General features: G+C 32.6%; 1 protein-coding gene and 1 long non-coding RNA gene across 5 annotated transcripts in view; one reads left to right on the top strand and one right to left on the bottom strand.

Moving 5' to 3' along the window:
- Positions 1 to 3,553, bottom strand: part of LOC148616009 (uncharacterized) — a 35,675-nt gene extending 32,122 nt beyond the window's left edge. The window contains exon 1 of one of the 4 annotated variants that reach the window (XM_088582631.1): positions 3,476 to 3,553. In XM_088582631.1, the coding sequence (XP_088438757.1) occupies positions 3,476 to 3,480 (5 nt within the window). In that variant the 5' untranslated portion in view covers positions 3,481 to 3,553. Of the gene's footprint in view, positions 1 to 809; positions 913 to 3,475 lie in introns of those variants that run through there. The other 3 variants (XM_088582635.1, XM_088582632.1, XM_088582633.1) reach the window with 3 other exon arrangements.
- Positions 731 to 8,271, top strand: LOC148616010 (uncharacterized). The gene is made up of 3 exons (XR_015922092.1): positions 731 to 1,048; positions 1,322 to 1,586; positions 2,475 to 8,271. It is a non-coding gene; the product is annotated as an uncharacterized LOC148616010 (long non-coding RNA).
- Positions 8,272 to 12,486: the final 4,215 nt, after the last annotated feature.

Raw genomic sequence — 12,486 nt, forward strand, 5'->3', positions numbered from 1 at the left:
TATTTCTAGTTGAGATTGGGTCATTACCCTAAAAAACTCCTATCTGATACTGCTAATACATTCGTACTTAATTCTGTCTGTTTACATATATGTTATATTTTCGCGACTTCTACTTTGAACTTGTGTATATCTGTAATACGAAGTAAATCCCTTAAGTATTGGAATGCGTTTTTTTTTATTATCCCTTACTTACAATCCATTTTTATTTTCACAATTACTAATTCATCGCAATAATCTGAGTTTACAGTAATCTTTAAACGCACCAAAAGATAAAAAGTAAGTAACATTTCTAATACACAAATTACGTTTACCACCAAAATGATGAAGACATTGATACGACCGCAGCATGTTAAACTCTGTTCACTTCGGACATTGTGGACACTGTGTTAGTTTTTGACACACTAAACATAGGGACTGACAATTCATTGTGGCAAAACTAATTTGGACACGATTTTTTTGGCACAAAAACATTGTTTAAGTGTTGCTCACCTTTGCCTCTTGAAAACGACAGACTTAATTTTCATGAAGAATCCTATTTCAAAATTTTAAAATCGGACCAAAAATATATATATATAAAAAGATTTTTACGTGTGTGTCCCACTTATTTCCTTTATTACTCGAAAATCGTAAGATTTATTTATTAAATCTGATAGACAAATGCAGCAGTATTTTTAGCAGTAGATTGTTTGACCCCTATTACTCCAAAAACGTAAGAAATATCTGTAATTTGGATGTAAAACGTACAAAATTTTTTTAAAAAAGTTTTTACGTTCAAAGTATTTAAATTGCATAATTCGAGAAAAACTTACCCGACAAAAATGCGGAGTAGAAGATTAATACTTCCATAATCGCTTTTCAATTAATTTATAACTTATTTTAGACATGAAACACGAACTAATGTTTATAGATAACTTAAACAGGAAATGTACCATTAAAAGGAAAACTATGATTGGTTACTGAATTGATCCGCCCCTTTTAAGTTTCGCTTTCAGAATCAGACTGAACAGGTTTATATTTGGATTCATGATGACTTTACAGTGCACTGAACGTAAGTACACCTAATCAAGATCTCACTTTTGTAAATCAGCCTGATTGAAAAGTTGAAAAAAGAATCAAGTAAGTCACATATCCGTATATGAATTATAAGGATTTAAACAGCATCAAAATTTCGCATTTCTCGAGTAGCTTGATTTTGTTATTAATGCAAATAGAATCAACTAAGTATTATGAAATGAAATTCCAGAAAAAAAAGAAAAAAAAGAAAGAAAAAAAGAATGCCCTTTCAACTGTCAGTGCTGTAATTAATTGACTTTCATTGTAGGTGTTATAAATAGCTCTGAACACAACATCCTGTGCAATGATTATATCATTTTTTATTTAAAAGTACACATAAAAAATGTGTTTTGTGATAAAATAAGTAGGCCATTACACCAACAAGTACATGTTCCAAAGGGAACTCGGATCAGGACAACCCAGACAATTGTAAAAGACTACTTCGGCCAGTAGAAAGACAACCCTGACCATTGTAAAAGACAACTTTGACCATTGGAGAGGATAACTCTGACCAGTTGTTAATTATATTGATGGTGTTTTTTTTATTTCCATATGAACAAATTTAACATGTACACATTAATACATACTCCTCCTCCGTCCTCAATAGGTTACTTAGTCAGTACATCAAATAAAACAGCAACGAAGTCAAGGAAACATAAATTGGCGAATTTAATATAACTATACTCGGCGTCACATAAATAACATACTATTAAAATTTGAATAAAAATATTTTCTACGACTTTATTGACACCAACCGTCGTTTAAATTGTCTTAAATGACTTGCTCATTCGTTTAGCCAAACAGCTTCTCAAAAACAAGTCGCTTATTAGCTTAAATCATGCGTAACAAATCCTTACGGGAAAATCCCATACTAATATCCGCCATGTTGGTTTTTACAGGACGATTTGTTTACAAACGAAGTGCGTAAGTTCCCGTCGAACTCCGGTGACAATCGTGTGCTTGATCAACTTCTCGGTATTATACGTTGTTCGCGTAAAATAAATCCGAGATATCCGAAATAACGCCGAATTGCATTCTGGGTTCTTCGGTTTTTGGACAAACCATTTAAACGTAAACAACATCTCCTAGCAACCCGATCACTGTAAACATGGCCGACTTTTTACAATGTAAATATTGCCACCTAGAATTAAAATCTGACCGGAATTTAACGATTCAATGTTTAGGGAGAAGCCGTTTGGCTAAACGAATGAGCAAGTCATTTAAGACAATTTAAACGACGGTAGGTGTCAATAAAGTCGTAGAAAATATTTTTATTCAAATTTTAACAGTATGTTATTTATGTGACGCCGACTATAATTGTTGTTGTATTAAGTTTCTGAAACTGTCCAATTGCATTACGTTTAGACAAAAATAGAAAAGAATTATTGGCGCAGTATCAACCTACTGTCGTTTCTGTTTAGTCAGAAAAAAGAAGAATAACCAAGCCAGGTCTCAATCCAGTGAAACCATCCAATTCTCAGACAAATAAAGAAAATGGATTGAGAACAGATCTTATGGTATCGCATCAGTCATTCAAGCTTTTTTGAACATCAATATAGAGCGGTTAATTAACACCATGCGATGCATTTAAATTCAGAATTCTAGTTACATCAAAATAACTCTTTAAAAAAATACTAAAAACATCTCGTTCAGATGCACTTCATTCGTGAAAAATCTTTATGTTAAATTAGAACCCCTATAAGACCTGATTTCTCCTACAACGGTATTGTTAAAATGACATAATGATTAATGTTTTTAAAATGGTTATTGACAATATTTTTCGCACACATTTTCGATACGCCAACTTATTCACTGTTCCGAGTTGGCTAAACCATTCCTTTATGAATAAAACACTAGGCTTTATTATCATATCTTGAGGAATTCTCCTGAATCACCAAAAACACGATGGTACAAAAAAAAAAAAAAAAACAAAAAAAAAAAACAAAAAAACCCTCGTATATGTAATATAATTTTATAAAGAATGCTTTAATAAGTAATAAATCTTTAATATGTAAAAAATATGTAATAAGAAATCTATATAATTTGTCGTTTCCATAGAAACTAGGTCTGAACATGTCTCGATGTGAATGCAGTATTGTGAGATAATATTTCAATAGCTTAGTAACATGCACAAGTTGAACACATAATTAGTAATGCAATTACTCATCCAAAGTACAAAATATCTTATCAAGAAAACAAGTGAAAAAATGAAATTTAGACTTTTGATCTTTTTTGAGCCATTTCCAGTATCTGTTCAAAGAAAAGCCTTCTACTTTACAACTAATCCGCTGTATATACAAAAGAAGCTTACTATGTAAATTAGAGTAACACAAATCGATTTATAATATACATATACTTGTATTTGAAATTAGCGTTTCATTAGTTTTCCCAAATATTCTCCTTAAATGCTAAATTTTTTTACCTCATTTATGCATACAGTCCGTTAGAATGGAAACCCGGAAGTTCGGTTGCGTTATGAAATAATATTACCTTTAACATTATTTGTAAACTTTTCCGTTTGAATGATCAACGATTTTGAAATGTTTTCATGCTTTGTGATAACTAGTAAAATAATTTCACAGATTTTAAACTTTGCAGATTTTCGATTCAAAGTGATAAAAATGGAAAAGATAGTAGAATTTTAAGATGTGAAGTTACGCAAAGTTAAGGAAGACTGAAGTGTTTCAGTTCTCTCACAGGTACAATTAAAACGAACGGCATAATGACAATTGAATACCTTTGGAACAGAGGCATCATGACACTCACTATTGGAACCTGATAATTATAGGTCATTCATCACGTATACATATAATTTTGAAAAAAGTTTCTGTCAACCTCTCCACACGAAATGTGTAAACAATACCAATATTGTTCATGCATCGATTTCTAAATGAATTACTGCAGTTCGAATGCTTCTTTGTAACACGAATTACCGCTGTTTTATGCTTAGATTGTACATGAATTACTGCTGTTATAATGATTTCTTCGAACATGAATAACTTCAGATCTTGTGTTTCTGTCGAACATGAATTACCACTGTTCTTGAGTGGATTTATTACTGCTGTTCCAATGCTTGTATTGTGCACGAATTACAAACGTTCTAATGCCGAATTTGTATATAAATTACTGCCGTTTTAATTCTTCTTTCGCACATGAACTTCTACTTACATACTTCTTTCGAACAGGATTATTGGCGTTCAGATGTTTCATTTGATAATAAATTACCGCTGTTCTTATGCATATACTTCACTGGTATATGAATTAGTTCTGTCCTAAAGCTTTACATGTACATAAATACTTAATCTAATGCTTTTCTGAACTTGAATTACCACTGTTCTAAAGCCTCATTTGCACATGAATCACCGCTGTCCTTATGCTTCATTTGTAAATTAATTTCTGCTGTCCTTATGCCTATTTTGTACATGAATTACCAATGTTCTATTACTGTTGTATATATGCTTCTATCAAACATGAATTACTGCAGTTCTAATGCCTCTATCGAACATAAATTACTGCTGTTCCAGTGCTTCACTTGTATATCAATTTCTGATACTCTAATGCCCCTATTGTACGTGAATCACAATGAATCACCGCTATTTTAATGCCTCTTTTGTACATGAAGCACCTCTGTCCTTAAGCAACATTTGTACATGAATTACGGCTGTTCTTATTTTACATTTGTAGATAATTAATGCAGTCCTTATTTGTGCTTCTTTCGATCATGAATTACCGCTGTTCAATTGGACCTGTCGAACATATCACTGCTGTTCGTATGCTTCTCCTGAATTGAATGATCACTGTTTTATGGCTCCATTTGTACATGAATTACTGCTGTTATTAAAATTGCTTCTTTCGAATATGAATTACCTCAGTTCGGTGCCTCTGTTGAACATTGATTTACCGCTGTTCAAATGTTTCTATTGTAAATTAATTACTATAATTCTAATACCTCTTTTGTATATGAAGTAGTACTGTTGTTATGCTTATGTTGTACATGGATTACTGCTGTCCTAAGCCCTTTTTGGTACATGTATTATTGCTGTTCTTATGCCACTTTCGGACATGAGTTACAGGATATTTATGAAGGGGAGGCGTAATAACGAGAATCAGTATTAAAGGAAACGATATTACGACATATTTGATGAATGAATATGACAAATTGCCAAATTCAGTACAATATTTAGCGGATTTTTGTTTTTTTTTCTTCGAAAAGTGGATGCGTACACCTTTTGCTTCCCTACCTGGACCCGCCCTTGGTCACTGTTGTTCTAAAGCTTATTTTGTAATGAACCACATCTGTTCTTATTCTTATTTTGTATACGAAATACTGCTGATCTTATGCTTCTTGTACATGAATCACTACAATTCTCATGCTGATTTTGTACATAAATAAGTGTTTTATGTAATGCTACATTTGTAATTAATTGACCTAATGATACAAATTGTATGTGTACATTGCAGAATAAACAGGCTCTAGTTAATTTGAAATATTAACAATTTCTTTTAAGAATAATGTAGTCTGTGATAAGCAATGACCAAAGTCAACTTTGAATCCCACTAACAAAACTAATTCTGATTTTCATGTACACCCATATTTAAGAATTTCAAGCAGATAATTTTGTCCAATGTTTTATAATTTGGTTTATGACTATTACCTCTACTATGCTTTTGGTTCTAAGAATTGTTGCTTACTCTTCAATTGTTCACTACATTTACGAGGTAAGTATACTTACCACTACGAAGCACGCACCAGCTTGTCCCTACGTCATTGATTATATTTAATACGATTTTTATTTCAATTTCAATCATAGTCATCCAAATAACGTTTTAAATTAATACGTGATTTTAAATTTTTTTTTTTGGTAAAGAAATATTTTGTAGGTTGTTCATTAGTTACTCTTCGAAACATACATAATGCCTCTTCGATATTCATCTACAGATGGATGCCACAAACAACTTTTTTTATCAAAATTTTATTTATTGTGACTCATCAATAGATTGGTGTCACATACCCGATTAAAATTAGCCTAAATGTGACTCAACCTGATAGCAGATCGGACACACTGTTGTTTTGTAAGACTGTGGTGTCCTCAGACGCTCTCATCAGGTATGGATAGAGCCCCAACCATTCCAACAAAAAGTTCCCAATCACACGTTCAGTATGCAGACCATCTATTTCAGTACAAACATTCTGACTATTTCAAATAATCAAACTATGTTCTATCACATAAATGATATATTTAACCACACGATGACGAACCACATTGTACTAAATCAAAATGCGGTATAAAAAATTGCAAAACATGCAACATTCTTATAACAGACTCTTACTTCCCTAATTGCCTTACAAATAAAACCTTTCATACAAGAAGCAATGATGACTTAAGTTGCAAATCAACAAACTTAATATATGGATTAGAACGCAACTCATGCGGCCTAGTAGTATATGTCGGTAAAACACAAAAACGATTGAACAAAGGAATGTGCGGTCATCATTCAATCCCTTTTATGAAAGTTGGCATTTAAAAAAAAACAAAAAACAAAAAACATCCTACGAACAGTCCCGTGCTAAGTAAAAAAAACTATATTAGGGAAAGAAAGGAGTACTGGATACGCAGACTAGGTTCTGCAATACCTTACGGATGCAATGATGACATTAATAGTATAGGAAACCTTTCAAGTCAATATAACAATAGCATAAATGTGATGAATTAATTTGACAAAAATCCATGACGGGAAAGGAGTCATGGCCATCGCCACTATACGTCACCTAAGTTACATGATCTCTCCATAGTTCATCACTTCATCACATTAGAACCAAACTCTTTTCTATATTTCTTACTCTACTACACCCCCTTTACAAGACAAGTCTTGACATTCCTATTTCAGACCCTACCTCATTATTATACAGACTTGTTGCCATCATTTTGGACATTGGTTTCCGCAGACTTTTTAAACCAGTTTGGGTGAAATATCAAGATCATTTCTTCCACTACCGTTTGTCAACAAAGGCATAGATGCAATTAATTTGGCTAACATCCCCCATTACAAAAACGTTGTCAACAAAATTCCCCCATATTTCAAAGACCAATCCATACCAATTATTTCATATTCCTATACTTCACCCATTGCATCCACAATTTTCAATTATAAAAGGCTATTGCAAACCCTCGAGATTGAGGACTTCAAGGCTAAACCACCTGACTGTTCTTGCAAAAACTCTCCATTCAAATATGGTCCTTCCGGTCACGTCGTTACAGGAAATTTAACCATCATCGAAATGAATATCTGCGTAATATCCTTTCTAAAGACCCCAAGTACCGTGAACCACGCTCCATAAATTGGAATTATAACTTTAAAGTTCTGATGGATGCCGTGGAGGACTACGGCAGAAAATGTATAAATCGAGAACAAGAAGACATTGATTCTCTGTCAGATTGGTTAAATGCAGTGATGTCTTTAATTTTGAAACGAATAAAAGTAGGTCAATGAGTACCAATCAGTTTTCAAAGACCCCGATGTAGCAAAACATTGCCTACTATACATGACAAATATGTTGTCGTACCAGCAGACATAACCCAAAATAACATTGTTTTTGTAAAACGTTTTACATCTAATGTCAGAGGTAGACGTAGAAAATAATAGCAGTGATAAGACCTATACTGCTACCACACTCTTCAAAGAAGAAATTGTGGAAAACCATAAATCTGTCCTATCATCGTTTGGTCTCTCTACCAAGGACAATGATTGTGATTTACCGTCTATGTACTGGATTCCTAAATTCCACAAGAATCAATATAAACAAAGTTACATTGCAGGTTCTGCAGAAAGTACCACCAAAGCTCTTTCAAAACTTTTAGCCTCTATACTCACAGCTGTCAAAGAGGGTCTGCAGTCTTACCACAACACTTGTTACTGCCGTAGTGGTATTAATTCAATGTGGATCCTGGAAAATTCGAAAGATCATTTGGAGACAATCAGTTCAAGACTATTATCAGAATATAATAGCATCAAAACCGATGATTTTTCAACACTATATAATTCTATTCCCAAAACTCAGTTAAAATCCCGACTAACAACATTATACATCGTTGTTTTTTTTTTTTTAAAGATGGCACACCTAGATACAAATATATATGGTTCTTGGTAGCGATTGCTTATACTTTGTAAGAAATAATTCTAATTCATCTTCCAAATATGCACAGGAAGGTGTTTACAAAATGCTGGAATTTTTAATCGACAATATATTTGTCCAGTGTGGTGGACATGTTTTTCAACAAACGGTCGGCATTTTAATGGGAACAAATTGTGCTCCTCTAATTGCTGACCTATTCCTTCACTCTTATGAGGCTGACTTTATAGCTGATCTAATCCGAAAGAAAGAATATCGTTAAGCTAGATCCTTTAATCTCAGTTTCCGCTATATATATGACATATTATCTTTAAAAACTCCTAATTTCGGGGATTTGATACATCGCATCTACCCCAAAGAACTTGAGATAAAGGATAATACAGACACTGTGAAGTCAGCCTCATATCTTGACCTACACTTCGAAACGATGGTAAAGGAAAACTATTGACCAAACTTTGCGACAAACATGATGACTTTTCATTCAAAATTGTCAACTTTCCTTTCATCTGTGGTAACATCCCTTAAGCACCTGCCTATGGAGTACTCATATCACAACTCACACGTTATGCCAGAGCTTGCCGAAACTACGCAGACTTTTTGTATCGCACTAGAATTCTAAACAATAGTCTTCTGGAACAGAGTTATCTTGCTACAAGATTGAAGCTATCACAACAGAAGTTGTATTGTCGTCATCATGAACTCGTGGATCTTTACGGTGTATCCATTCGCGCCATGAAAATTGATTATATTCTTTTGATTACCGCTATAACCTTGGTTCCCTTGATCATTCTTCAAAAACCTTTCACAAAAAATGCATAGAGTGACTTCTCAACAGCACGATTCCACAAACACTAAACCATAATCAAGTCATTTCCAAAATAAAATGGCAAAATAGATATTACATCACCGGAACAGATGGTACCGCAATGGTCCTGACATGGCACATGCATTTTGAACGAAATTGTGGGTTATACCTAGGTTTTACAGCGCGCTGAACCTCCCTCTTCCATGGCGACGTGAATATACCACTGGAAATGTTCATAGTTAAGTTGCTTTTTTACAGAATTTTGAGTGTATTCTGTCATCCCGTATTGATGTAGAAAAATACCTGTTCCCTCTGAATAATTGCGTGATAAAATGTAATCTGAGTCAACCATATCATAATTTTAATCTAAATGATGACTACATGGACGGCCTTTTACCTTTTTGCTGCTTTCGTCATTATTTTTTTCTGTATCTGGATGTGTCAAAACACAGTTGGTAGTAAATATAGTTTTACGTAACTGTTATATTTAATTTAAGTATCGTTGCTATATGATCCCTTCGTTTTATATTCTATAGATTTTAGATTTTAAAAAAATCAATCCCATTCCAAGAACTAATAATAAAAAAACAAATGTTTTAAGCACTTCTCATTTCTTAAAAATGTGTATTTAAATGAAACAAATTGAATTAATATATATTTTTGTAACACTTTTAAGCAATTTGTTTTAGATTTGACATCAGTTTTAATCAAAACCCCATCGGAACGTGAAGAAAGCGGTAAAAACATGAAAAAACGTAAATGAAGATTGTGGTTTTGACACCCTTGGTGTTTTATCGTCTTTGTAAGTGTCTCTTGTTATGGTCAAGTGGACGAGAATTCGAAAATTCGAATGTTGCTTTTTAATGTTTATTATCCAATTGTATTGAAGAAAATGAAATATAATGCATGTTTGTAACGTTTCTGATGAAATAGATATGGCACATATATGAGGTAAAATTAAGAAAGTTACTAAAAACACTTCAGTTTCGATCAAAAACTTTTATGCCTTATGGACAAGTATAAACCATTACAAATATGTTCATGCAATGTCACGTATAGCAAAAACCTTAAAGATATGACAAGAAATAAATGTCCGTAAATATCTGAATAACATACATTTGAACATTGTATAATCGAACAGCAGAGTTCAAAAAGGGAATTAGAACATAGTAAATATTTTAATTCTCAGTGAAAATACTACTCCTTCCAAATATCAAATTATACATTAAATCGAAGTTTTAGATCTTTCATTCTTAACACACTTATTTTGTTGAGTAAATCGTTAAGTGACATTTCTTTTTTTTTTTTAAATTAGAAATTTAGAATTAATACATAGGACCGGCGTATCGTCTTTAATAGTTGAAAACAGAAATATTCAAATATTGTGTCAGTGATATATGAATATGAAGTGGAAACATTTTTTTTTAGGTTGTTTAACTTTGAAATATCAGATTAGATCACTGGGAAATATTATCATTTGCTGAGGGACTCACTGCCATTACATCACACTAAAACGACATGATATCCGAACAAGTTAAAGAAACTACTTCATTCAACGACCGTTTGTGTAATACCTTATGCATTGGATTTTATAGTGAAGTAATTGCTATAGAAAAGAACGTTTGAATCGTATGGAAAGTTGATAATGGTTTATTATTTTTATTCTGAACGAAAAGGCAGACAAAACGTTACTTACATTTATGCATATTCCACGTTTTTTTTTCTCTTTTGAGGGGGATAGAATTAATTAAATCTTAAGTAGCAGTCTTAAAAATCAGACAGGAGGTAATTCAGGCATGTCAAAACCCAACCGAATTCACTTGTATTTTTAATTCAGAAACATTTGCCATTCGTTAGTAACAACATATGCTATATTTTTACGCAAGGATAGACCTTTCTGAAATCAAATCTGTATTTTTAAGAAAATCAAATTTAACCAAATCAAGAACGAAAAGTCTTTCAAGGAACCAATTTCATACACAATTTATATAATTACTATCTTGAAAAGAAAAAAAAGGGATATGTTTCAGCGTTTTTGACACCACGAATCACTTCTTACCATTGACAACATCTGAATTTTAGTTGACTGGTGCTTAAAATTATTTTTTCATTATATAGATGAACTGATTGGTTCAAACCATACCATATATACATTAATGTTACATTCCCTTAAATGTAGGCAGATTTTCGGACACAAATACTGTTGGTGTGACAATTTTTTATCAGGGTTAACACATTATTAAACGTGATATGAAAAAATATGAACTGATGTGTTTGAATTTTTTAAATGACGAAAGTCTCATCCTAGTTAGAATACATAATATCTATGGTAAGTATGAGCTTTTACATATAATCGACGATTTGCAAACCAAATAATGTTTTGACAACAAACTATACTCTGCATAAGAGGAACGACTTCCTTTGTTAAAATACTAGGCAAAATACATCACGTTTTTCCAGTATGTATATTCTGAAAAGAAAAATAGAATCATAGGAAACGCAATAACCAAGAACTAAAAAGTAACCAAGATTTTTTTTGTATTTTGAATATTTCTATGCATAATGTATGTTTGTGGTTATGCATAATGTATGGTCAATAGATTTTGTTCTTTTTGATTCCTGTTCGAGTCCTGCTTCCCTTTGTTTTCCTTTCACGCATCTAGAGTTCTGCTATTATAGTTATTTTATTTTGGAGCTCGAATTAATCGAAATCCTAATAAATGCCAAAATCCCCATAATATAATCTGTACGAATTAAGCTGTTGACATTTGAATAAAAAAATAACTGATGTCAAAAAGACAGGATATAGATAGAAATCGTTCAGCGATTATGTCAGAAAATGAAAACTATAGCGACAAGCAAAATCGGCCCTTGAAGATATATCGGAATTTAGCGAGAATTTGAAATAATAAAATTGTTGAATTGTATATATTGTATAAACTGATAACTTAGATTACGATTTATGATACTAAGAACAATTAGACGTCTAATATAGTCTAAAGAGGTAGCTTTTGAACGGACTTTTCTGGGTAGAGTTCACGCAATTGCCATTCACCACGTCTATTGATATGTTTATTGATGAGGGTGAACACATAGGTTTTTTGTACTCAGTGGGGTCCTAAAATAACTTTAGAGAGACACAAATAAAGAAAGTTTTTGGTTCTTCCTCAGGCATACATGGTTTATGTCAAAGACTGACATATTAATTAGTTAAGTACAAGTAGCTACTGAAGGGGGGGGGAATGTTTGGTGATTCGTTTTGTTGTTGGATTCCTTAACCTAGTGAACGCTGCACTTCCTTAGTTATAAAATACAAAAATAACCAGGGCTGGGTAAGTGTCTAGAAGTACCCAAGACTTTTACAAAAATAACCAGGGCTGGGTAAGTGTCTAGAAGTACCCAAGCCTTTTTTGTTTTAAGTTTGTTTATCAAATAAAAGTGTCATAACAAAATTTCTAAATTCACGCCACTGTTGCCATCTTGAGTCTCGCTAGAT

Source organism: Perna viridis, chromosome 5 (assembly GCF_037379345.1).
Source record: "Perna viridis isolate PV_CMFRI_1.1 ecotype Kerala chromosome 5, ASM3737934v1, whole genome shotgun sequence".
Lineage (NCBI taxonomy): Eukaryota > Metazoa > Mollusca > Bivalvia > Mytilida > Mytilidae > Perna > Perna viridis.